We start from the raw sequence: 25,353 nt of genomic DNA on the forward strand, positions 1-25,353 counted from the left end.
TTCAGTAGGTTTATGACATCTCAGCTATGTCTGCAAGTATGGGATTTTTCAGACAAACTATTTTATTGTGTGAGTGATTGAATTAAAGATGGAAAAAAAAATGTGAAAAAAAAAAAAGTGCAATAATACTGTTGCTCTGTCTGGCCTGGTTGGTAGCAGTAGGAGCTTTGAGCCACACGTTCGCTCTGTCTTATACAATCATAAAGAGACTGGCTGTGTGCTCTGTGCGGTGAACAACAGGGTTAACTGATACATCTGTCTGTGTGTGGCGAGTGTGACAGTTGAAACATCATTCACAACACACTCAGGAGGGGGGGATCGGTGCGAGTCAGACACTAGATTGTTTACACCACGACAGGAAGCTATATTGAGCCGCTGAGAGCCTCTGATAACCTGCAGCTCTCAGGTCTGTATCACATTAGAGGTGTTGGCGTGGCACCACAGGGAAACAGGCACCTCAGCCAGAAACAAGGAGATACTATTCTCCTGACGTGTGGCCTTCAGCACTCTCACACTCTCTGCTCTAATGTGCTTTTAGAACCCCAGAGCCTGAACATTAGCCACTGTTCACAGACAATGAGCTCTTTCTCATACTCTGAATCAAACCCCTTCCCTGCTTGTACTGGTAATTGTTCCTCCGGACGTCGCACAGCCAGATATATCAGATTTTTAGGCTTGTTCGTTCAGGTATGTGTACGAGCCTCTCAAGCTGCGACACAGACTGCACAAGGAGTTTGGATTCGTCAAATAGCTCTGGGCTTCATTTCTGATTTATATGTTGTGTTCAGAAATATTTACAAACACAACAAAGCAAACTGTGTGAAATTCATTACACACTGGGTTTGCCCTTCTGGTCTTACATAAACACTCTAGTTTAACAGTCACTGATCAAATTACACTGTTATTATGTAACTAGACTGGTGCAGTGTTCATTGGATACCTGTGTGGATCAGTGTCTGCTTATGTCACATTGTCTCCAGCCATATCAGAGTTATCTGTTGTTGTAGTCATATTTAGTGTTAAAGTGCTTTAAGGGCAAAATTCTGTCTGTGGCAATGCCCATAAGAATCTTTGGTGTCTTTGTGTACACCTAAATCTTTATGATATAGGTCTAAAAAGTTGGAAATAAACTGTAAGTCAGTTGTTAACGCAATATGTAATAATGGCAGATGTGGAAAAATAAACACACAAACAAAAAATTACAAATAGTAGAACATACCCGCAAAACAATTGAATGAAACAATTTTATATATTTAATAATATTTAATAATATTTAAATAAACACAGATTAGAATAAAATTCAATGACAAAATAATAATACAAATAATTCAGCAAGGGTATTTCCAATAACAACTTGTGTAAATGTGATACAAAATTATTTCCAACTGGTATTCTCAAAGTACGTATCATGACATTAAAAACAATATTTATGTCAATATAATTGTTATCAGTTTTATTTATTTCGTCTTTTACTGTGTTAACATGTACTTATTGTATATTTTTGATTTTAAATGTTTTTGTCGACAATCAGACCGTCTCACAAATAAACAACGCCCATCTTACTTATGATTGGTGGAGGGTGCGTCATTCCGGCAGCTCATTGGTTCAAATTGCTGACAATCAAAATGCAAGCAGCGGTTGTTAGGGGTGGAGGTACATAACAAATTTGTGGCGAGTTGTGCTGTGGGGAGGGAGCAGTTCATTGATTGCCGTGGTTCGCTTGCCTTACCGGAGTCGTGTGGGTCTGTGCTGCCTTTGCTGGCGCTTATGGAACCTTCTAGCTTACAAGAGGGGATCTAAGGCAGCTTTTGGTACAGAATGCTATTAAGAAAAAGACTCAAACGGCGCCTTTGTTGTAGTATTAGTGTCACCGGCGAGTCGCTGCTGCTGCTGCTGTGAGCTTGACGAGCGAAAGTTAGCATGTTAGCCGCCTAGCTAGGCCTTCCGATTTCTTCTTTTTTTATATTATATCGGTTTTGCCCGAGAAGCTCGTTGTTTTCGTCTTTAGGAAAGCTTTCGGGAGATTTCTTTGCTTTGTTGGCATCGCCTCTGTTTGTATTCGCTCCCTGACTTTAACGCGTTGAGATGAAGAGAGTGAGCAGCTTTCACAGGTGGGTCTGACTGCAGGAAGAGCCTTTGGGCTCTCATGCTTGTTTAGCCACATTCACGCATTTTAAGTAAAATAAATCTGAATATTCATCACCACGAACCTGTTTTTCAGCGTTCTGTTGAGCTAAATCCTCTCTCGTGTTGTAATAAAGTTGTTACTGTGTTCATTCTTGGCTGTCATAAAATGAAGCTTATTTAAATGTGAAGTTAAACAGTGGAATCATAATAACTGAGGACAATAACAACAATAAAACACACGTACAGCAGTAACATAGACTGTTTTCACTGTGTCATACATAATGTATTATATCAAATAGTTATTACTTCCCTACATTGGTTTTCAGGAGAAAATACCAAAAGAATCTGTAAGGAAGTGATCCTCCTTTCCATTGCATTAAGGCTTTTGTAGTAGAAACAAACGTTTATCTTTGATATCTATTTCATATTTAAAGGGACATTTCTGCCCATTTTCAGCATAGGACAGACACGTTCCAGACAAAACCAATGTTTGGAAGGAAGTCAAATCCTCCCGCCATGTTTGTTTATGTTGCGATTGTTTGTTTACTTGTTTGTTACAGGTTTATGAACAGGCCGGCTTCTGCTAACCGCCGCTACCAGCCCACCTGCTATGAGCACGCTGCAAACTGCTACACTCATGCGGTGAGAGGCTCAGAACTGTGTGTGTGTGTGTGTGTGTGTTTGGATAGATTGCTCTATCCCACGCAGTCTCTCATCAGCAACAAAAAGGCAGAATCTCAGCGTGGTGCACTTTGCTGCTGATCTGCACTGGTATGTTATTGTAATGGTGCGGTGGTTCTGTTGTCCGTGCAGCCCCTCATTGTGCCGGCCTTTGTAGGCATGGCGCTGCTGTACCGGTTGTCAGACAGCGGATGGCAGAGGATCACGGCGTGGGTGTACGGCATGGGCCTGTGCGCCCTCTTCCTGGTCTCCACCGTGTTCCACGTCATCACTTGGAAAAAGAGCCACATGAGGTGAGGAGAAGCCGAGCGACGCCACAGAGCAGGGCTGACATCTACTCACGTACGGGCGCCGATGCAGCCATTTCCTCTCAATTATTCAGGGGGAGAGATGACAGGGCGGTGTATTGGATGGCTTGTTGGCAGAGTGGCGGGAATTATGTCAATGACCTCATCAATTTTAGAAATCTATTCTAGTCTAGTCTAGTCATTCTTTGTATGAATATTGGCCTCTAGTGAAGCAGATTCACCACAAGCATGTCAGCTACTGAATGATACACCTTTAATCGGGTGGACATCATCCTCTCTCTATTATCTTTGACAGTGACGTTCTGCTTCACTCCATAGTGTCATTTGGCATTTATGGCAGTTTCCATATTGGTGTGAAGCGTTTGCGATGCTAGTTGTTGTCTTTGCTAATATCGACGCCTCAGGTCTTCTGATTGACCTCTAGCGGATCGTCCACAAGAGGGAAACATGCAAATATATGTAGGGCTTTGCATAATGACACACAACCTCTCCACCTTCATTCCAGGGGCGTGGAGCAATGTTTCCACATGTGCGACAGGGTCGTCATCTATTTCTTCATCGCTGCCTCCTACACACCGTGGTAAGTTTGGCTTCCACTGTGATCCGACCCTGAGCACTGTCACTTAAACCTCTTAACCTAAACTGAGATGTCGTTTCACTCAGGTTGAATCTGCGTGAGCTGGGCCCGCTCGCAGCACACATGCGCTGGATTGTGTGGCTGATGGCTGCAGCCGGGACCATTTACGTCTTCAACTATCATGAAAAGTGAGTCGACAGTTACGCACAAATCTTAATGCATGCTTCTGTCTCCAGGACTTTTGTTTGAACAACATGGCGTGAACCATGCTGCCGCCGTGAGCCAATCGTTGTGAAATCGTTGTGAAATCGTTTAAACAGGTTCACGTCCCACCTGTCTCTTTGTTTGCCCTCTTTGGTGTGAAACAGATCTGTTTCCTTGGGCGCCACTGCTGACCTTGGAAGGTCTGTAGCAGGTTTGGCAGGTTCCATCAGTGCTTCATTTCACAATAATGGGCATTTAATCGCCGTTCCTGGCTTTGGTGCGGTTGTCACAACTTGTCCAGCTTGGCTGCTGGCGTTGGCCCAAGAGCCAAACACACAGAACTTTTTTCTTTGCTCTGCGTTTCTGCTGGATTACAAAAAATGGGATTTAAAGTGCAACACCCAGCTCAGTCATACAGTCACTCTCCGTACTTTACTAAACACAAATGCTCTGTCATAATTAATTTCATGCTGTCATTTTCCCAAACTTCACCTGCTTTTATGTAAAACACAAAAAGGCTCTCCTGACTTTGTTTTCCAGTCCCTAAAGGAAATTCTGAGCAGCATTGAAAGGAAGTCTTCATCACCAGCATAGAAACTTATCCTGCACTTTGTGATTCCAGTCGTGACGGTGTTTGTTTGTGTCCACAGGTACAAGGTGGTGGAGCTGGCCTTCTATTTGATGATGGGCTTTTTCCCTGCGTCAGTCGTGATGTCCATGGTAATGTACAAACAATTCTCCTTCGTCATTCAGCTTGTGACTCACACAAAGGTCCGTCAGGCAGCAAACGCCACACAACGCTTGTCGTTCCTTCTGGCCGACACAGGAATGAGTGGGCGTTCTCAATCTGTAGTAAACTAGAGGGACAAACTCTTGTGGGTCCCCAGCAAATGAGAAATTTTCAAACGATCAGAATCAAAATTTAAATGATTTTTGCTCTTAGTGTTAAAAATATTCATTTCAGCAACATAAATGGAACAAATAAGAGAATTTCAATGTTAAAATTGAGTTTGTAGCTTTATATGGCTCTTGTATTCACGTCCTTGTGTTAATGTTTATGAAAGAATTCTACTGTTTGATAGAATTCTACTGCTTTTGTTGAAATTTGACCATTTTCAATCTTTATATTTGAGTGTATAGTGCCCTCCTGTGGTTACAGACGGCACTACATCACAGAGTGCCGTCATACCACCAAGCATTAACATACGGACAGAAATATACCAAAGTGTAAATTATAGGATGTTATGGAAGGAAGTTGTGGCAGTAGGAAATGTTTGTTTCTGCTGAATGTTTGTTTCTGCTTCACCGTTTGGACTCTTCACTTAACTGCCTGTCCTGTTTGTGTGTCTCTGCAGAACAACACAGACGGCATGTACGAGCTGGCTTGCGGAGGCTTCATCTACTGCCTCGGCGTGGTCTTCTTCAAGTCCGACGGCTTCATCCCCTTCGCCCACGCCATCTGGCACGTGTTCGTGGCGATGGCCGCAGCCGTGCACTACTACGCCATTTGGAAATACCTCTACAAGAGCCCGAGCGGCGACGCCCGCCGCGGGCCCTGATGGGACCCCAATGGGACCGTGGCGCCTTTTTTGAGTAGCGCGCCTGGACCCCTCCCCTCGCCCCCAAACTGCCCACTGATGCTGCAGCGATGGCGTATTAAAGTTTACGAAAATGACCAGGCATTGTTTACTGAACAAACCTCACCCAGTGCTGTTTTCTACAACTTCAGTCTAAACCAAAAAAAGGAAAAAAATCATTCTTAACAGCGGGTACTTAACAGGAATTTCGTCTTCCCATTTTCCCGTTTGTACCGGCACATTTGGGAGTTTTCGTGAAATTTGACAGTTTTTTTTCTTTCTTTTTTTGTATTGACCAAAATCACATTCCACATGCAGGGGTCATGCCGTTTGCGGTGCGTTTGTGTGTCCTCGCCATCCTTCACCAATCTCAGTCTGGGAACAAACACTGGAAATGTCAAGCGAGCACTTAGAAGGCTGAAAAATTCAAAAATCATGCTGAGGATTGTTGAGAATCTTCAGCTCTTAAAAGGTTTACACTTTTCTGTCCGACTAGCATCCTAACTCAGATCTCCCTCTCCAAACCTGCGCGTTAAGCGTGGGTGAGTAAGGATTGAGCGCCCTCTCCTGGGTCGGTACGGTACTCGCACTGTTAAGAATACAAATGCTGTGAGATTCAGGAAATGTACAAAATGTGCAGAGAGAGAGAGAGAGAGCAGTTTTTTCCATGTGAACAGTGAGCAGTATAGTGTGTGTGTGTGTGTGTGAGTGGGACCTGTATGCTGTATTCAAATGTTACATTTCCACTGATTCTCCTTCAGACTCACACCACTATGATGACCAATGTTCCTGCACGTGTCCTGGAGAGGATCTGCTCTGTTATGAAACCTCACTTCACGTTGTGTGTTTGACTCCTCCTCTTCTGTAAAACCTGAACAGTGTGTGCGCGTGTTTTTTTTAATCTTGTGTCATGGATTCCCCTTAACCACTGTGTTTTGTAACGTTTGTACGTTATGTGCGCGAGCCCGGCCTTTTCAGGGACTTGTCTCGTCTTCTCTGTTGTCTTGTTAACGGTGCTGCGTTTGAGCGAGTGCTCCTCCACAACACTGACTATCACCTTTCTAATGTGACAATAAAAGAAACCTACATGACCTACAGGTGCGTCTGTGCTTCTTCATCTGTGAGCTCTCATAGGAAACTATAGGCTGGGAGCTGTTTGGAGCCACATGAGGCCAAACGGCTGAAGAAGTGAATCTATCTGAAGCTGAAGGTGGATGGATCTGATTTTCTTTTTGTTCAATTCGTAATCTGATAACTGGATTAGACATAAAGCAGAAGTGATTGAAATTGAACGCATAAATGTAGAAATGACTGAATGATTGGTTTAAACCATTTATTGATGCATCTGCTCCCTTTGGCATTTACTTCCACTGTTATTCTAACTCGGAGACACCAGATTTACTCCCTGACAAGTGTCCACCAAAGGCCTAATGTCTTTGCGCACAGGACTCCTGTCCTCCCCAACGCCTTGGCCGTCTTCACTGCAGCGTCCTGTGGTGTTCTGGATTCTCCAGCGATACGGAACGCTGTTGCCCCTCCAGCGGCTGCTCCGATGCCAGCACACACATACGGCACCGCTGCGTATGCCTCCGTCAGTGCGATGTGTAGAGACTTCAGAATGAGTGCTGCACCTGCTCCTCCAAGCAAAGCACCCATGGGTGCTCCCACCACTAGAGCTCCCGGTAGGGTCAGACGACTTTTGTCTCTCAGTGCTTTTCTGCAGGCTCCTTCGTTCTCCTTCACCATCTTCTCTATTGTGATGAGCAGATTTTTCACCTGGAAGCGGTTGTTCCTGTATTCATCTCGCTGGCCTCCTCTCCAGTATTGGCTGTCGATGACGTGGCACCGGTCGCCACACTTCCTCAGCAGATCCCTCAGATATCTATTCTTGCAAACAAACTTTTCGATGTCCATCTTTTTATCCAGCCGGTGGCCGTGTGTGAAGACCACCACAGTGTATTTCAGGGCTTCTTCAGAGAAATACTGCAGTATTTCGTTGACGGCATCTTTATTCTCCTGTGTGAACATCTCCACTTTCAGCACAAGAAGGAAAGCATGAGGAAGGCACTCGAAGGTGCAACTCAGGAACTCAGACAGGTTCTCCTCATCCATGTGTGCACTAATGAAATCAGGAGCCTCGGTCATCTTAAGCCTCCTTACATCCACAATTTTGTATCCCGTTTGCCGTTCGCTTCTTAAGGATTCCAGGGAGAGTCCTCCTGTCAGCTCTCCAAATATGGTGTATGCCAGGCTGCTCTTCCCAACTCCTCTTTTGCCCACCAGGACAACCCTCCGCTCGTCACCTGGCACTGGAATAACGACAATAACGTGTCATAGCAACTTTGTGCATTTGTGTTTTTGTTATTCTTTCGTACACATAATTTGAGGCTGTATTCAGACCCGGCCCGTGTAGAAACCGGGAGCGTTAACCCAACTAGATCGGGTCCGTGTGTGTGGGCATGTGTGAACACCGCAATCGCACTCGTCCGGGCCAAATCAACCGATCCGGGACCGGAAACGAACACGCTGGCCTCGGCCCGCATGCAATTCACTCCACTGAGCAGTTCGTTTGCAGTGAGAAAGCAACCGACTCAATAAACGATACAACTCACTTCCTGTTCTGTAAATGCTATTAAAGAGTTGATGATGATGTCAATAGGCTCATAAATATTATAAATGTCTAACCAAGCTTACCTGACGCTGAGAAAAGAAGTTGTTTGGCGTGATGAGGGAAAGTATTTCCTGTTAAGAGGGTCACTTCCGTTTGTTTACAAATTTTGGACCACCAGCAAATCAAATCAAGGATTGTTTGCAAACATTATTCCCCGAATCGGAACAAAGCTCACGAACCACAGGTCTGAATACAGCCTAAGTCTGCTGTTACACTGGGCCTCTGTCAGGTCACTAACATACTGACACAAAGAGCGTGAATACAAACTTCAATGCTTTAATACTTTCTTCTTATCCAGCAGCTATCATTTACATTTTACGTGTTCATATACCTCATAAGAGGTAAGGAATTCATATCAAAGCTTAAGGAACGAAAATTACGTCAGTGCGTCTGATGTCCTCACGAAACCGGCTAAGGGATTTAAATATGATTGAAAATAAGCCTTAAAGTTTCCCTTAAAAGGTATAGATGTGTCCTCCTTTAACTTCAGTACTCACCGTCCATGCTGTCAGAAGGAAATTGCTTCAGAGCTGTGCCCACTGTATGTATGTGTGTATGTATGTATGTATGTATGTGTGTGTGTGTGAGTGAGTGTGTGTCCCTGCCACATCTGAGTGCTCCGTAATGCTGCTCTTCCAATATAACTGATTTCTTATGGCGTCAAACATGACGTCATAATATTCCATATGGGGGCTCATCGTTGTCATCATGCAGACGAGATACCCGGACACACACACACACACACACACTTTTGATGGAGCCAGCGCGTCCATCTCTCCTTGTGTAACATTAATAATGCTGTAAAACAATTTCAGCCATTTTTATTCGAATGATTTGCCACAAAAACAGAATTCCTGCATATTTTAATTGTTTTTGAGTCTCAGGCAGACGTCTTACCACCAGGGGGCGCTTCAGTACCACTGTTTGAGGGTTACTGCTTATCGGTGCAGACGAATATTTCTGCTAGACCTCAAACATAGACCTCAAACTATGATTATTGTTTGCTCCGCTATCGTGGCTTCATTATTTCAATAATGAAAGACAACACGTCTTCCTAACGACCAGCATTTTAACTCAACAGCCACTTCAGGACTTCTGTAAACATGGAGAGAAATAAGAGACAGCGAAGAAAAGAATCGGGAGTTTATTCGACACTACAAAGTACAGAGCGGGAGTGGCTGAGGGCTGAACAGCACAAATAAATGCTATGCATCCATTCCATGACAAACAAGATAAAATATTCCTTTATGTATTTGTATACACTCTGAAACAGTCCGTTGGTGTTGCCATGAATACAATGGTTACAGGTCCATTGCGGTGTCCAAAATAACACATGAAAATAGTCGTCTGTTAGATTTGTTGCACTAAAAAACCCTTCAGTGCACATCTGAACCTATACCTAGTGGTGCTGTGATGAGGCTTTACATTGCTGGGAGACTGGGTAACAGTCGCTGTGTTCAAGGCACTGGAATAGACTCAGAATTATGGTTTTCCATCTGTGGGTGAGGTAGTGAAATCACTGGAGAGTGAGGTAATTTTGGGATAAGTATGGATTATTATTGGCTTTATCCTATAGATGATGATTCCATGAAAGACGCTCCAGACAGTCAGGAACATTCCAGTCTTCTCTCTATGAACCCTGCTCATCTCTGTGCAGATAAGTGAACATACTGTATTAGAAAATAGTCATATTACATAACATAAAGCTTTGGATTGGAGTGACGATGCTAAACCAAGTCAGAGTCGACCGATATCAGCGGGATGATAATCTGGGCTGACATCTGAGGTTCGTCTCGTTCCAAACAGTTGCGTCACAGTCTAAATCTAGTTCTCAACTAAACACTGACGACTCCTAAATGTTTATTTGCCGTGAAACACTCCAGTTTTGCAGAAAAGCGACGCTACACTCACTAGACAACATGATACGACCGCGTTCCCGGGAGAAGCCTCCCAGTGTCCATCACTCAGGTACGGGGACACGCCATAACTGCATGGGCTGAAGAGAACCTAAACACACGCGGAGCAGAGATGGTAATCAGCTATAGACTCTCCCATCCTTCACAGTAACTTCATCTCAGAAAGGAACAAGATTCACGAGCTGCACAGCTACAAACAAAAGCGCTGAAAGTCAGAATATTATCTGTTCTTTTTTTTTTTCATCGATAAAAGCGCGATTCATACATTCTCTCCTCTGAACTGCATTTGACCTCATCACAGTTTCCTTCCGTGCCTACATAAGCAGGAGTGTCTTTGTAATAATATGAGTAATAATAATAATAATGCCCCGTTGGTTTGGGGTGCTGCTGTATATCCATGAATCTCTGTAAAACTACCACATCCTAGCTAATATAGAATATCAAAATACCACTAGATCCACATTTCTCCCACTTATAGACTTGGATTCATTATGATAATAATAATAATAATAATAATAATATTCTGAATCTTTTGTGCCTTTAAAATTCATAGTCAGTAATGTATAGGAAAAATACTGTACAAAAAGAACAACTAATAGAATCGTTTCATATAAACATATCTCTTGTCACCAATATATCGTCTCTGTTGTGAATCGTTTGGTCTGTAGTAAACAAATTGATTGGGTGAACCAGAGTATTGGACAACACCATCCAACTCTTTTTCAACATCTTATACATTCATACAAGCCATCTTCCAAAGAGGGCAAAACACACGGCTACAGAGAGAGAGAGAGAGACGAGAGAGAGAGAGAGAGAGAGAGAGAGAGAAAGAAAGAGAGAGAGAGACGACAGGAGGTCCGCATCTATTTCTAAAATGAAAGCGCTCGTATTTAAAATCATGCCGAGGAACAGAAAAGGAAACTGAAGCAAACAAAACAAAGAATTATTGACAAAAAGAAACAAAAACAAGAACATGATTTTCAAGATCGCTTAATGTTTGCATTCAGTGAGAGAAGTCCGCAATCTGGAGTTTAAACAAAGAGGAGGACAAAGAGGATCCATGATAATAACAGAATATTAAAAAGGAAACAACAACAATCTTCCATCTGTGAAATGAAAGATAAATATCAGGCGGGAGGAGAGTTTGAGTGAGAGGAAAGGTCATTGCACCGCATCAGATTGTGAGACACGCATTAGTGCAGAGGTCAACTAAGGTCATTTTAGCTCACTGGGTCTAACCAGGACGGGGCACCAAAATGTAGGGGGGGGGGGGGGGGGGGGGGGAGGGGTGATGAACACTTACGTAGTGAGTTTGGTTTATTTTCCTGACAGGAATTATTGCTCAGTGTCAGGGCGACGAGCGAACGAACACAACGGAAGGAGGAGAAGAAGAAGAAAGTGTTTTTTCCTGTGGCGACTCATTTACAGGACGGCACCGCAGGAAAAGACACGCCAGCGTAACAAAGCTGCAGTTTGACGACTTCATCACAGACAAAAGAAGAAGCGGTGAAAGGACGACGACAGAAACACAGCATCGTGCATCGCTATGGTGACGGTAGGGGAAAACAACATTATGTATAAAATTGGTATGAAAGTGAACAACAAACAGGATGACATCACTGCAGGAGCAGGGACGCCGCGGCTGGTGGGTCGGCTCGGAACTCCTCACAGTACAACTGGGAAGAATGTACGCGTGAATATATATATATATATTTATCTATGTATATGTGTGTATATACATGAAGTTGGATCGTGTGTGCAGAAAAAAAATAAAACAAGGGAAAAAAAAAGAGACGATTAGAAGCTTATGATTGAACTCAAATCCAAAATGATGGTTATAATACCAGAATCATACAGGTTTGTGTCCGGGGGGGGAGGAGGGAGGGGGGGGCCTTGGAGGATGGACGAAGGGTTGAGGAAGAGGGTGTGGGAAAGTAGAGGGGTCGGGGGGTGCCGCCAAAAGAGACACATTGTCCTTCAAACAGGTAGGCAGGTGAGTACGGGGGGGGGGGGGGATTAGAGCGGGTGTGGGTGGAGAAGAGGTGGTCACGGTTGGGGTCCGGGTATCGGGGGCTCACAGGAGGCCGTGCCGGGACTCAAATTTGGCCACAATGTTCTTGCAGCGGCCCAGCTCCTTCCTCAAGTCCGCTACCTCCATGCGCAGCGCGGCGTTCTCCTTCTCCAGGAAGCCGGCGCGGATGGCGATCTGGTTCTCCTTTAGCCGCCGGGCGTCCCGTGACCGCTTGGCCGCCACGTTGTTCTTTCTGCGCCGCGCCCAGTACCTGTCGTCCTACAAAGAAGGAGCAACACACACACGTTAGAACACGGCTAGCAGCTGCACACACAATGATACTAAGCATATTTATATTTACATAAACGCAAGGTGTTGAAATCTGTTCTGTTTGTTTGGTATAAATACTAATCACTAATTCAATGTAGCGGTTTGCCACTTCATTGCAACAACTCCTGCAGTTCCATTATGGCCCTGTAGGAGGCCGAGGACCTGCTCTTCATTGTGGTTTGGGCTTTGTGTTAATGCTGCACCAACAAAACAAAGCTGGAACAGAAACACAAATCTGTTTTAAATGTTCGAGCATCTGTTTGTTTTTCTTTCTTTATATATCTTTTGTCTTTTCTGTTCCAATCTGCGTTTGGAGAAATAAATAAACAAACTCTCCTGGTACGTGGCGCTCAGAACCAAACAGTTGTATCCTGCACTCAAACTCATGAGCTTCCTACGTGCAGCTTGTTTGGCTTTGTCCTCCTCCCTTTTGGGCTTCACCTGCTTACATAACATGCGCCTCCACATCTTGGCCTAAACAAAAGATCTTAATCTTGCGTAACAAACAAACTAGGTCAAACAGGCGTCAGACCAAAGGGTCACCTTCAGGTCCTCGGGAATGAAGATCTTGCGTGCTTTCTTGATCATGGGCTGTGGCTTCAGCTCCTCTGCCGAGAATTTGCGCTTCCTGGGGTCGAACATTTCCTGTCCGGGCACGCTGGACAGAGCCAGGTCTGCGGGGTCGGGGTCGTAGGCCATGGGCACCTGAATGGTTTCTGGGTCGATGGGGCTCGGAGAGTCCCGAGTTGATGACAGGGCTGCGGGGGAGGAAATGGGAAAGTAATAACTTGTTAAATGTGCACAGCATTCAGGCGTTCATTGTGTTTACAAGCAAGCAGGTGGAGATGGCGTGGGTGTAGACGGCACGGAGGCGGCATTCACTAATTATGTGGCGAAAAACAGCAGGGAGCCACCTGCGGTTTCAACTACGATGAAAAGGAAAACAAACAGAAATGGTGCCGAGTTGGAGGCATCAATTCCACTCGGGGGATATTTGCTTATGAAACGTTGCTGCGGCTCTTTCATGCCGAACACGAGGGAGGAGCAGCGACCCTTCGCTCGCCGGAGGGCCTATTGTAAAGGGCAGGGAGCAGGAGGCCACTGTGGGGGGGCGGGGCTTTGAACAGTTGTGGTGTTCTTCTCTCTCCAATTGACATCTGCCTCTCACTTGGCCACGTGCCGTTTTGTTAGACATTAACGGTGGAGTAAAGAGAGTAAACAAGTGACACCATACATAGCAAACACTCTATTCTAACTTGGAGAGGCCGAGTACCAAAACGTAGTTGCCGCGTTCAACCACTAGATGGTGACATAAGCTTGTGGTAAAGACACGCTTCAGCAGATGACTGTGTGACAGCAGAGAGACGGCCAGGGTTTTGTCCCAGCATGGTCACAACTGGGGACCCTCCCGTCGTTGAATGAGGGTGATGTACTTCCCAGTAGTCCCAGCTTTACTAGAAGTTGACTCCAAACATTACACAGAGTGATTCATCTAAGTGATCTGTGACACGAGAACAAGGAGGCACCAGGCACCTTCACGCTCAATGAGAGGAGCGTGACGAAAGCGGCGTGGCGACAGAGCAAACGCCCGCAAACAAAGTGGAACATTGGAGGAACTTGTACAACCTGACCTAGATTGTTGTACTCTTAAGCCTGCTGTGACAGCCCGTCAATGATATGACCTTCAGTCACCGCGAGGGCCACAGGCGGCTTTCTGCTTGGGGCTGTGAGAGGATGTGAGGAGGGGCCGTCAGAAACAAATAGATCTTTGGAAAGCAAGAAAAGCAAACAACATGTTATGGTTTGCACTTTCTGGAGATATTTGACGGTCTCTGTCCGTAGGACTTTTAACAGAGCCTCATGGATTTGTGTTGATATTATGCACACAACACAACAAAAGCTGAGTGTTCCCATTGGTTGGAGACATAAAGATGTTTTAGGGTCAGGTCTTTAGGAAAACACATTTGTTTGGAACTGAACTTAAGTATCTTTAGTAGGATTCTCCATGTCTTTCATGGATCGTGTTCCGTAGATGCTGGTCCGTTCTATCACCTATAGAGCCGGTAGGGTGAAGCTAAAAAGCATCGTCGGCGACCGGATCGGACATAAACGACGCAGCGTAATTCATCAGGCACCACAAGGAAAAACCAAGCGTGTCACTGAACAGACGGGTTTGTGTTCGAATCACGCAAACCAACAAAGGTGGTAATTATCACCTCATTAAGAGCGGAAGGGAGCGTGGAAACATCGTCTCTTGACATCGCCGTGTTCTTGTTCTCAGCCGAGTATGTTTTAAGAGCGTTTGCGCCACAAACACCTACAATGCATTCACTGTACCGCCTCGGGCTGAGGGAATTTAAGAGCATTAGACAGAACATGATTCTATTGTTCTCCATTGTGCTCCATCAAGGCCAGATCGTCACTGTAGATGTGATCCATAAGCACACCCACCATTCATAAGCACAAAGAGAGGACAGGTAGAGTCCGTCTTGGCCAATCTGTCAAACGGAGATCACCTGGACACTTAACAGAGTCCCTCCCAGTGAAAATAACTAGCCTGGCTATAATCGCCTTCATGAGTCATCTTGATCTCCAGATTAGTGTGTGTGTGTGTGGTTGTGGTGGTGGGGGGCGGGGGGGGGGGGCGTTAAACCACTGGGCCACTTTGCGTCGTCTACAAATGGCCACGCACTCAAAATCCCACCCACTGACCTGCGCTCGTCCCTAACCAAGGTACCCTGTTGTGTAGGCTAGAGGAAGCCATTGTCGCAAGTGTATTAAATCCTCGCATAATAAGATCCCCGCCGAACAGGAAATCTAAAATGATCGAGGCAGGAAAGGTAGGACGCGCCATTGACCTACAAAGGCGGGTGATGAGGTCCAGGCTGTGGGGAAGTGAAAGGAAACAGGAATCTGCCTCATTCAAGACCTTCACTCAACTGCCTTCAACAAATTGCGCTTGAGTTTTTCGCAATTTATGAATTTCGTCCAAAGTGGGTCAGTGAATGATTCCCCGTCAGAACCCTGCCCCATTTCTACTACGGCCAGTCATGAACGGCACAATAAGAACAACACGTGTCACAACTGAGTTATTCTGTAATGATGGTTGCTATAGCAACACCCCAGACGATAACGTGACAGGCAACAGCGGGCATTTAAGTATCTAACTCAACCGTTCATGTACATTAGAGATGATCTATGTCTTGCGGTTCTATGCAGGTCCCGGGTGGCCAACACCAATGACACCAGAAAGGCCCCCAACTATCACCGGGACTGAGCTTACGTTGCTGTTTGTTTATCTGTGGAGATGCAACATTGGCTCTTGCGGTGATAAGCGACTTTGAGATGTGAAAGCACAGAGCTCCTGAACTTTGACCTGGGTGTCACCCTGTAGCTCACAAGACACAACTCCAACAAGCCGCTGCAGGGAACAAAGGAAAGGAAAGGAAAAGGGCGGTCTTCCCGTTCCAGAATAAGTACATATGTCAACAGAGTGGACGTACGTATAGAAATATGAGCTCCACATTTAGCTCCTCACATCTGCTGCTGCTTGTGTGTTTTCCATTAAGCCGCTTTTCTTTGATAAACGGCCTGGAATGCACCAAAACACACCTTTTGACCCTTCCTGCGTTTGACTTCGCCTTTAGCCTCTGACCGCATTGCACTCTGATGCATCTACTGAGCCAACACTGAGACAGAGCCCTGACAAACAGCAACGTTCACCGGCCGCTTCCACAAAGACAACACTGAGACGCTACTTTGCTGCGATAACATCGTTATCAGCTGCTGGCCGTGTAGCTTTGAAAAGCAAAGGATTGTGGTTGTTTTTGTGGGTGGGGGTGGGGGTGGAGGCTGAGGCGGGCTGGGTAGACCTGACGAGACTCTGCTCGCTGGAACAATATTACGCACACGTGACAGAAGCACACTAGAGTCCATGTGATCTCTGCAGGGTACAGCCTGTGCCTTGGCTTCAAGTCCAGGCTCTGGCGAGAGAGTCCGGAGAGGGAGGGAGAGGAAGACTCCACGGGAAGTGTTAAAGGGAGAGCAGAGGGCGGGTGAAAGTGAGAGAGAGTGTGGAGTGGAGGGAGGGAGGGGGGAAGAGAGAGAGAGAGAGAGAAAGAGAGAGAGAGTGGCAGGCTCATGCCGTGATAAGCTCCCGTACACAGCACACGGCGCCCGCATGTGTCCCTCACATGGCCCCGCACGCTGCAGGAAGCCCTGCCGCGATCACGTGACCGGCAAATGTGAAAAATGAGACCGAGGCTGACCGAGGGGACGCGCCACCCTCTGACAAACAGAACACACATGGGCTAAAGTTTGGTTTCCGCACAGACGTCTGTGTCCTCCTCCTCCTCCTCCTCCTGATCATGATGTGACTGGTGTCAGTGTTGCTGACTGAAGGAGGGGAGAGGACATGAGGCCAGCAGGGAAGCAGAAGACACTCAAACCCACTTAGGCCAGTCTGGACAAAGCCATACTTATATTTTTAAGGTCATTTTGCTGTGAGCTAATTGATTTGTGCGGTCAAATAGACATGTGTGCATGAGGATGAGAGCTTTCGGGTGGAAAAGTCATAGATTGATTCTGACATATTGAACAGACACCGGCAGTCGCTTTCCGCATCATAAACAATAACAAGATGATTTATTTACCAGTTTGATCAACCGTGTGTAATGCCAACCATTCATCAGGCTTCCTTCTGTCCTAATCTCAAAACTATGAGATGTAAAACGGTCGTTTTACAGACACAACACCTCCATTTGGCATCAGCCATCCCATCACAGCAGATATCATCAGACTGCATCAAATCCTATTCCAGTGCCGTGGTTTGGGTTTTACTCTTTGAAAAGGTGAAGGTTTTTGTTTATGTCATGTTTATGTTTTGTTATAAAGGCCTCATCAGGTCTAACCTTGACATTTTTACAATTATTCTAGTGCCTGGTGATTTCAAAACCACATTGTTATCAGATTATACTGCTCACTATGATAATAAGTCTTTTCCATATTCAGTGTTTAGTCAAATCATGTGATGAATTTAATTGATCAGGGCTCAAATCCAGGACAAGAGCTGAATGAGGTTTAGACTGTGTTTTATTCACACACACACACACACACACACACACACACAAACACACACACACACACACACACGCAGCAAGCCAGCTCCGCCAATCAAAGCTTAATGAATGGAGATTCTACTGCATCCTTGGACTTGAGACTCCAAAGTCTATTTCCTGTCTATAAATCAGAGCTGAAGTGTGTCAGAGGGCATCTAAGCTGTGATCAAACGCTGTGAATAGGACAGAGTGAGCTGCAGGAAAGAAAGGAAAATACCGAGCTGAGAGATGACGCCTTGGGGGATGCAGCAGGTGAGCAAACCAGCAGTACAGCATTGGTCAGCTGTACACAGCGGTAAGAGCGGAGAGAGGTGGAGGAGGGGGGGGGGGCCTCCGTGTGCTCTCTCATATGTTCTCATGTGCAGGTGTGTGGTTGTGTGTGTGTGTGACATGTGTACTGTACATCAGGCTCTGCTGCATGCTTTACATACCTGCTGTGCCGGGGCTCTGGAGGCAGTTCTGGGGCACCATGCCCGTGTGAACCGAGGTGGTGGCCCGGCTGCTGAGGTCCACCACGGAGGGTGTTGGGGGAGCCGTCGAGGGGGCTTGCTGCAGGGGGGCCTGCGGCGCCGGTGCTCCCTGCAAGGCTTGGTTGCTCTGGGCTGTGTTGGCGGGAATGCCGTTCTCGGACAGGAACTCCTCCAGGTCCATGTACTCCAGCTGAAAGTTGTCCCCGTCGTAGGGCAGGGTTTTGTCCCAGAGGGTCGGCCCCAGGAAGGCCGACTGTGGGTGGCTGGCTGTGCTGCTCTCATCTTCCAGCTTTTTCTCTTTCTCCTTTTCTTTTCCAAACGCTGTAAAGGTTTGCACACACACATTTAATTTTGAGTTTCTTGTTCACACTGAAACTAGGCGTGAGTCAGGGCCAGGTGTTGGAGCTATCACAGATTGTCCTGAAGTTCAACAGTACAAACAGAGAGGGGCTCGACTTCAGCATCAACAACAGCTGCACTGGCTGCAGAAGGTGCGCCCTCTATGGACCACTTCTAGAATTACTAATACAAAATCCCATTCAAGGTTGCAAAGGGACCTCCAAGCTGAAAACAGCCACAGGTGCCCTCACACACGAAACACATGTAAACAAGCTGATATTTACTGATAATTATACTTACACAAATAATTACAGTCTAAGCCTAAACAGCGTGAGCTTGACACCTGTCTGTCAAGGCAATAATCACTTTTATCCAGGAAATATACATTCTTACGTTATGTCCTCATGAAGAAGCATCTTTGTGTTTTTTTATAATAACATCACGTCCTTCATGATTTATCGGTCAAAACTATCAATGTCATCAAGTCACAATGTGCAATTTCAAACGCACCTTCATTGTGGTGAAACGGAAGCTTTAGCGGATTCTCCAGGAGGGATTTCAGCACACCGTGGGTCGGCGGTAGGAAAGTTGGGTTGATGGGAAGAGGTCTTGCCATTTTCTCCATATGTCTTGACAGGCAGCTGGAGAAGAGAGCTCAGAAAGACAGAAAGTCCCGGTGAAAAACGCGACCGAGCTCGCCGGTCGGTCGTGGGATTCTTTGCCGGAGAAAAACACACCGGGTGACAGGAGAAGCAAGATCCGCGCAGCAGACTGTGTGTGCGGCAGGCTGGTTGTCTGTCGTCGGGGCGATCTGGCAAATAGCTGGAGGAGGAGGAGCGGCAGCGGCGGGAGGAGGCGGAGGGAGGCCGAGCACTTCTCCGTCCATGTGCGGAGACGGACGCCGGTGACGTCAAAGCAGCGAGAGGGCGGAGACGCCTCAATGCTGCCTTCGGGTGCAGTGCGAATTAATGGCTTCACCGAGCTGAGCGCTTTGCTTGGTACATGCCGCCTTCAGGGGCTGTGGGAGATGTACGTTATTTTAATGTATAGGTGAGCGTACGTGGAAACTGAAGCTTTAGTTCGGTCATCTAATTACTCATTTCACATTTCAGGCTCAAGAGTTATGATCATTCTGACAAAAAATATATTGTCATGCTTATTTTAAATTGATACACAATACATCTCCAATCTCCAATTTCTTTAGCTCCCTATGTTCCTCAGGTGGTTTTGCACATCAGCCACATTCATTTGAGGATTTTAACTTTAACTTAAACAGATGTTATAAGTAAATGATTTCGGAAACAAGAATACAATTTTCTATCTAAACTTTTCAAAATGTATTTGTCACATACACATGCACGTAGATGTCAACATAAAGAGTTGTGAGAGATAAAATATATATCAAAACAATACTATAATAATACATCGATTATATAGTAAAATAGTAAAAAGGTATTTGCAACATAAGAGTAAAACCTAAGTCAAGGGTAGAAGTCTATTACACAGGTTGTGAAAATACTGGACACTAAATAGTTAAAAGACTTCACAGTCACAGTTCAGTGGATACCAAGTAGTACATTTAAAACACAAGCCGACACATGGAGTCCAACTATGTGCCAAATGTACACTGTGTCCTGATGGTGACACTGCATTACTGTGTCACGTCACTTACAAATGTGCTTAGCATTTTTGTCCACTGAGCTTTGTGTTGCTGTAAACAGTAGAGTTCATCAATGTCACTCACAAAACGCTTAATGATTTTAGTCCTCATATTGATTGTCTTGACTTATTGTTTGTATTGAGACCTGATTGAGTCTAGTGTGAGTGCTGCTGCTGTGTTGTCAGTACAGACAGCCCAACACTCATCTCAACATCAACTGGCAATGCAGGAAACTATAGAAAATAGTACAAATCATATAAAACGCTTATTAGGATGCAAAGTCGCACAACTAATTTCTTCTTTCAGATAAAATGTGTTCACAGCTTTAGCAAAAGTCCTCACTATTAAATCTTTCATTTGACAAAACCCCATAAAAAAGACATCTTGGGTGGACGGAGCTTTCATTTTCCATTCAGTGTCCTGACTCCATTGTTGAAAAGCATTGAGGACACACCAGGCTGTAGTGGTCCAGTTAGTAGTGACGTAAAATTAACTTGACCTACTTTCAGCCAATGGCTGTTGACAAATGGCAGTTCTGCCTGGGCAGACTGTGGCACATGGAAACTCATGTGCTCCACTTCATAGTGGCTGAGTCATAGTACAACAAATTCTCTGCTCCCTCCCCACTTGTTTGTTTTTCACAGTTAATTAATCTGTAGCATTATCATCTCATGTTTTCCATTTAAAAAAAACAACCTCTGGTGAGGAAATCAAAGTAAGCGATACAATAAAGAGCTGACTGTGCAGACGTGGCTTAAGCCTGCAGCAGAGCTAATCCATTTATCTGAAAATGTCCTTTTGCTGATGAAACTGACACCATATTAAACTAAGGCTCTTATTCTTCATCAAAGCAAACGTCAGAATACATTAAAGTTCAAAGCAGTCATCTTAAAAACTGAAAGTCAGCCAGGTCAAAACATTGTGATAATTTTCCTTTTAAATTGTGCATCTTAATGAGGAGACACAAAGGGATCAGTTTCCCTGTTCCCATAATCCCTCACTCTGGAATCCCACACAGTCATAATCTGAATTTTAGCAGCGCTGTGATTGGTAACATTTTATTATTTTTTTGTTATTATCAGATTGGTTATGGAGAGACAATCAATCCATTTAAAGGTACAGTACGTAACATTTCAAGTTCCATATTTGGCAAGGGAAATGGTTTGTATTAATCCAATAGTTCAATTACCTGCCTGGGAGTAAAACGACAAAGCAAATATGTGACACATTAACCTCATAAACCTGGTGTGGCAGGGAAAGATCAGCTGAATGCTTTGCTGCAGAGTTCATCAAGGGTTCACTGAAATAAATTTGTGAGATTTTGTCCTGTGAAATCAGACTACAAAGACACGCGTGTGAGAGCAGAGAGGATTACACGGTTTAACAGAGGGTAACTGCTCCTCTGTGTGAGGGGGTTCATTACCATATGAATGTTCATTATTATGATGATTACACTCCACAAAAAAAATCACTTCCCATATTGATGTTGGTCAGAATTGTAAGAGTCATTTTGGTCCGTGGTTCGAAATTGGTCTGAACGACATGCTGGCCATGCAAATCTACCAGCATCCTGAGCACTGCAGGTGAGTGGGAAGTGGGAACACAATGGAGAATTCTTCAATGCAGATCTCCCGCAAATGAAGTAAACAAAGAGTCATGGAGCCGCCCGGCAGGAGCGGGCGAAGCCACTGGGACGGTTTACGTCATTTCAAACGCCCTTCAGTGCTCACTGAGGGATAACTGCCAGAGTACATGTGTTACATAACAGCAACAGTTAAATTGGAGATCAGGGTCATTTCAGCAGCAGAAGGAACTGAGGCCTTAATCCTGATCTCCATCTCTTTTTTTTTGCAATTTGCTTTTATTGAAGCAAACATTGTACATGACATTCGAATACAGTTGTAGGATATTTTGGAGATCATTTTTTATATAGAAAGAGGGGAAAGAGGAGAGAGCGATAGAGAGAGAAGGAGGGAAGGTTGTATTATCACTACTATTGTTGTTAAACTTTATACATAGACCCTGAGGTACAGTACAAGTAGATTAGAATTGCAATGATGTCATATGGTACATACAGTTCTTATAGTTCTTCCAATCTCCATCTGATGGATTATTCCAGTACGCCGTAGTTAATCAGCCTCCTTTTCTCTCCATTTTCCCTTTTCATAGAGAGAAATGCCATTTTTGGCATTAGGGTTTTTGTGCACTCAATTTTCCTTGTGGCAAGTGGCCTTGATTGGAGGGGCGTACGCAGCCTGCAGCGGTCTTTAAGTATTTTTCCTTTGCCCCTGGCCCAATATCCTTGTATGATAAGATGAGCACCACTTAGGACTTCTCAGCTTGAAAAGAGCTGTGAAAGGCATTGGTGGGTTGTCATGGCGAAATTGAGAGGTAATCACAAAGAGCGAGGCTGCCAAATGCAGCCGGAGGAGAAGGTACAAACCTGAAGGATCTAGACACCAAAGCTCCCCAAAACCATCATCAAATTGAATCAACACCTCTGGCGGTCGCATCAAAACCCAAACACGCTTCAACAAACTGGTATTTCCTCCGTGTAAGCTGCTTTTGTTATTTCATCCGCTCCCTGTAGCTTCTCCAGCACAAATTGTCTCAAACTGAGGCTTTGTGGGTAAGTGCAGCCTCGACACTTTAAGGAAAAATAGGTCATGAGGGATATGATAACGAGATCTGATTTCAAGGGTTCTACAAAACCTTAATTCAGCTGCTGGGTGGAACATAACAAAGGCTCGTGTTTTATGACCCTGCCAGGCAAAGGGAGACTTTCCTTTGAAAAGTGACACGAATCCTAAATAAGAGGAGAGTACACCCTCATACTTTGCTTTATTATGTTTCATTTGAGAGAGGGTCTGGTTCCTTCTTTCCACAGAACCACAAAGTCCTATTTGTTTATGGTGTGAAATGGATAATTACATCCGACCACCTTATCCTGTTTCTGAATGGAAAAGGGACAACTTGTTCCCGACGCTGCCTCAGGCCCTCGCAAAACAGACAGTTATTGCTGATTTGACTGTTTACCTCCAACTTTTCGCCCTGACGCTGCCTACCCGCTCATCATCTCCGCTCGTCGGGATGTTCCAGGTGTCGAGGCGTGAGGTTTGTCATCCCACACGCTCCATTAAATCCTCACAACCCTCACCTCCCCACTGTACACACGGGTGCCCACACACGGGAGGTGAAACAGGTGGCTGACAGATATATTTCTGGAGCCTCTACAGCTACAGAGGCAAGAATGAAGCGTGGTGCACAGACGAGATGGACGCTGTGCTCACAATTGTTGTCGAATTTGTTGTTGTCTGTCATAAGCAATCTTTTGGTCTTGACGGACAATTACACGTGAACACACAGACGTTGTATATAATGGAAAATGGCCTGCTTGTCCCCCTGTTGCTGTTGCCATGGTATCACTGTCACTGAATTATAAAACAATGGCACGTGTCAACTCTCGGATTAGAATTTTGGCCCTGGATAAAGAGATTAAACATTATGGATGGATATTTAAAATAAAAAACAATAATAAATTAATAGAATAATAGAATAATTCAAAAATAAAATGATAAAATGTTACAATTACATCAAAGAAAATGAATTTTTTAAACGTTTCACTCATAACGTTGTTATTGAGGTTATGACTCAGTGGTGAATAGCTGCTGGAAAGTAGGTGAACCTTTTCCAATCACAGCTTCAAAGCTCGGGCTTCTCTCAAGGTCTTTTCAAAAATAAGCTCAGGATTCACGCCGACGAAATGTAAACATATTGAGGATCCTTTTACAACCGGTCAATCGGCGGTTCTCAAACTGTGTGGCACGGCTGAAATGTGAAACAGTGGTAAAGTCGGACAAAAAGGCACTCAGCGAATTCATACCTCCGCCGAGACGAGTAGTCCAAAGGTAATGACAAAATGTAACTGTTGCTGTTATTGCGCCACCATTAGGAGTGATTGATTTCTTATTTCAAGTGATGAGAGAACATGTTTGTCAAGATTGGTTACTGTGGACTGGTTCACTCATGAGGTCACTTTTTGAGGGGATGAGCCACGCCCACTCCACTTATGCAGCCAATTACAGCACACCAGTTTGATCGTGATGCTCCATGTCACCTTGGCGGACGTCATGTGGCGCCTGATACGTTCTGGTTGCACAGGTGTGTGATTCCTTGTGCCAAAGATAAGATGCGTAGTACTTTGTAGGTTAAACGTGCACGATTCAGACCAAATCAGATTCAGACAAACAAGCTGGCAAAAACATCCTTTGAAAAACCTGAACACAATCATACACACACAGTACGTGCTGAACAGAATGAGACTCTCACACACACACACACACACACACACACACACACATACTCGCATCAGGCAGGCAGCCTCCCCTGCTGTGTATCACATGCTGTCAGCCTGGATTGACACGTTTCCGAGCACATGGACTCTCACTCTATGTCTGCCGTCTCCTTCTCTCTCTGATCTCTCCCTCCCTCCCCGACGCTGTTTCCTCCTCTCAGCTCTCCCTCTAAATCCCTCCATCCTCTCCTCTCGTCTCATACACAAAGACATTGTGGTATCGACAGCTGCCTTGCTCACGTTTCCGACCTGTTTGCGAGCATGAGATCATATTGACACGGGCTGAGTTGGAAATAATACACACTTCCACAAGAGCACCGGGTCACTAAGCGGAGGAGACCACATGCAGAGCGTTCACACCTATTTTAATTTGACCCATCTCAGTTTTCTGTGACAGAGTGTGTAAACAATGTCGACACAGCAGAGCTAAACAAGCGCTCAACCTGATTGCAGTCATTTGTGTTAAGCCCCGACGTCCGACAGTGAGACGCTGTGAGCTGAAATCAGGGAATAAGCCGTTTTGTCCAACACGCCTGATTGTGTTATCGACAATTGCAGATAATGTGATTGTGATGCCTGCAGGATCCAACGTAACACTCAACACATGTGCAAAGTGTGTCAAGGTCTCCAGTGGGCACCAAGTCCAGATTGACATTCTTGCCCATTTGCAATTAAATGCATGTTTTGTGGATGAGGAAGCACAGGGGACGAAAGCTGACGCAGAAACGCACAAACTCTACACATAAAGGACCAGGGCAGGTGCAGGATTGGAACCTGCACCTTGTTCCAGTGAGGCAACACCACTGTAGAGAAGCCACTTTATCAAGACGCTCTACTACTTCCCCAACACACAATGTACACATGTACTGTGATATCATGTAGGTCACTTGGGGAAAGGTTACATTGATATTGCACAATTAACTATACACTCCCTGCACTGCACTGCATGTTGCCCCTGAACATTAATTATGAAATTATACATTATTCATCTGACTCTCTCCAGGCGGTTCT

General features: G+C 45.1%; 3 protein-coding genes across 5 annotated transcripts; 1 reads left to right on the forward strand and 2 right to left on the reverse strand.

The window, feature by feature from the left end:
* The first annotated feature begins 1,676 nt into the window (after nt 1-1,676).
* mmd (monocyte to macrophage differentiation-associated) lies at nt 1,677-6,567 on the forward strand. 3 transcript variants are annotated; one of them, XM_076143042.1, is made up of 7 exons: nt 1,677-2,111; nt 2,688-2,769; nt 2,941-3,101; nt 3,622-3,696; nt 3,780-3,881; nt 4,548-4,617; nt 5,253-6,567. In XM_076143042.1, the coding sequence occupies exons 1-7, from the start codon at nt 2,086-2,088 to the stop codon at nt 5,454-5,456; spliced, it is 720 nt and encodes a 239-aa protein (XP_075999157.1). In that variant the 5' UTR covers nt 1,677-2,085; the 3' UTR covers nt 5,457-6,567. The 3 variants fall into 3 exon arrangements, with proteins under 3 accessions (XP_075999157.1, XP_075999158.1, XP_075999159.1); XM_076143043.1 differs by lacking the exon at nt 1,677-2,111 and having other exon boundaries at nt 2,966-3,101; XM_076143044.1 differs by lacking the exons at nt 1,677-2,111; nt 2,688-2,769 and adding an exon at nt 2,776-2,898 and having other exon boundaries at nt 2,966-3,101.
* Nucleotides 6,568-6,818: 251 nt separating this feature from the next.
* On the reverse strand, nt 6,819-8,173 carry LOC142992569 (GTPase IMAP family member 8-like). Its single transcript, XM_076143050.1, has 2 exons — nt 7,875-8,173; nt 6,819-7,783 (listed from the first exon to the last, which is right to left on the reverse strand). Exon 2 carries the CDS (start codon nt 7,617-7,619, stop codon nt 6,873-6,875), a length of 747 nt encoding a protein of 248 aa, XP_075999165.1. The 5' UTR covers nt 7,620-7,783; nt 7,875-8,173; the 3' UTR covers nt 6,819-6,872.
* A 2,445-nt stretch (nt 8,174-10,618) lies between these two features.
* Nucleotides 10,619-19,079, reverse strand: hlfa (HLF transcription factor, PAR bZIP family member a). The gene is made up of 4 exons (XM_076142867.1): nt 18,839-19,079; nt 17,951-18,310; nt 12,946-13,160; nt 10,619-12,351 (listed from the first exon to the last, which is right to left on the reverse strand). The coding sequence occupies exons 1-4, from the start codon at nt 18,951-18,953 to the stop codon at nt 12,136-12,138; spliced, it is 906 nt and encodes a 301-aa protein (XP_075998982.1). The 5' UTR covers nt 18,954-19,079; the 3' UTR covers nt 10,619-12,135.
* Nucleotides 19,080-25,353: the final 6,274 nt, after the last annotated feature.

Source organism: Genypterus blacodes, unplaced genomic scaffold (genome assembly GCF_046128005.1).
Source record: "Genypterus blacodes isolate CSIRO-AG114 ecotype Tasmania unplaced genomic scaffold, CSIRO-AGI_Gbla_v1 ptg000022l_1, whole genome shotgun sequence".
Taxonomy (NCBI): Eukaryota; Metazoa; Chordata; class Actinopteri; order Ophidiiformes; family Ophidiidae; genus Genypterus; species Genypterus blacodes.

What these genes read in the sequence shown, in the direction of transcription:
- LOC142992569 (XM_076143050.1), bottom strand. Translation starts at nt 7,619, where the DNA reads ATGACCGAGGCTCCTGATTTCATTAGTGCACACATGGATGAGGAGAAC.
- hlfa (XM_076142867.1), bottom strand. Translation starts at nt 18,953, where the DNA reads ATGGAGAAAATGGCAAGACCTCTTCCCATCAACCCAACTTTCCTACCG. An exon ending in TCCGTTTCACCACAATGAAG is followed by an intron (nt 18,311 to 18,838) that starts GTGCGTTTGAAA and finishes AAACCTTTACAG; the next exon opens with CGTTTGGAAAAGAAAAGGAG. An exon ending in TCATTCCCGAGGACCTGAAG is followed by an intron (nt 12,352 to 12,945) that starts GTGACCCTTTGG and finishes CCTTCTTTGTAG; the next exon opens with GACGACAGGTACTGGGCGCG.
- mmd (XM_076143042.1), top strand. Translation starts at nt 2,086, where the DNA reads ATGAAGAGAGTGAGCAGCTTTCACAG. An exon ending in CAAACTGCTACACTCATGCG is followed by an intron (nt 2,770 to 2,940) that starts GTGAGAGGCTCA and finishes TTGTCCGTGCAG; the next exon opens with CCCCTCATTGTGCCGGCCTT. An exon ending in TGGAAAAAGAGCCACATGAG is followed by an intron (nt 3,102 to 3,621) that starts GTGAGGAGAAGC and finishes CCTTCATTCCAG; the next exon opens with GGGCGTGGAGCAATGTTTCC.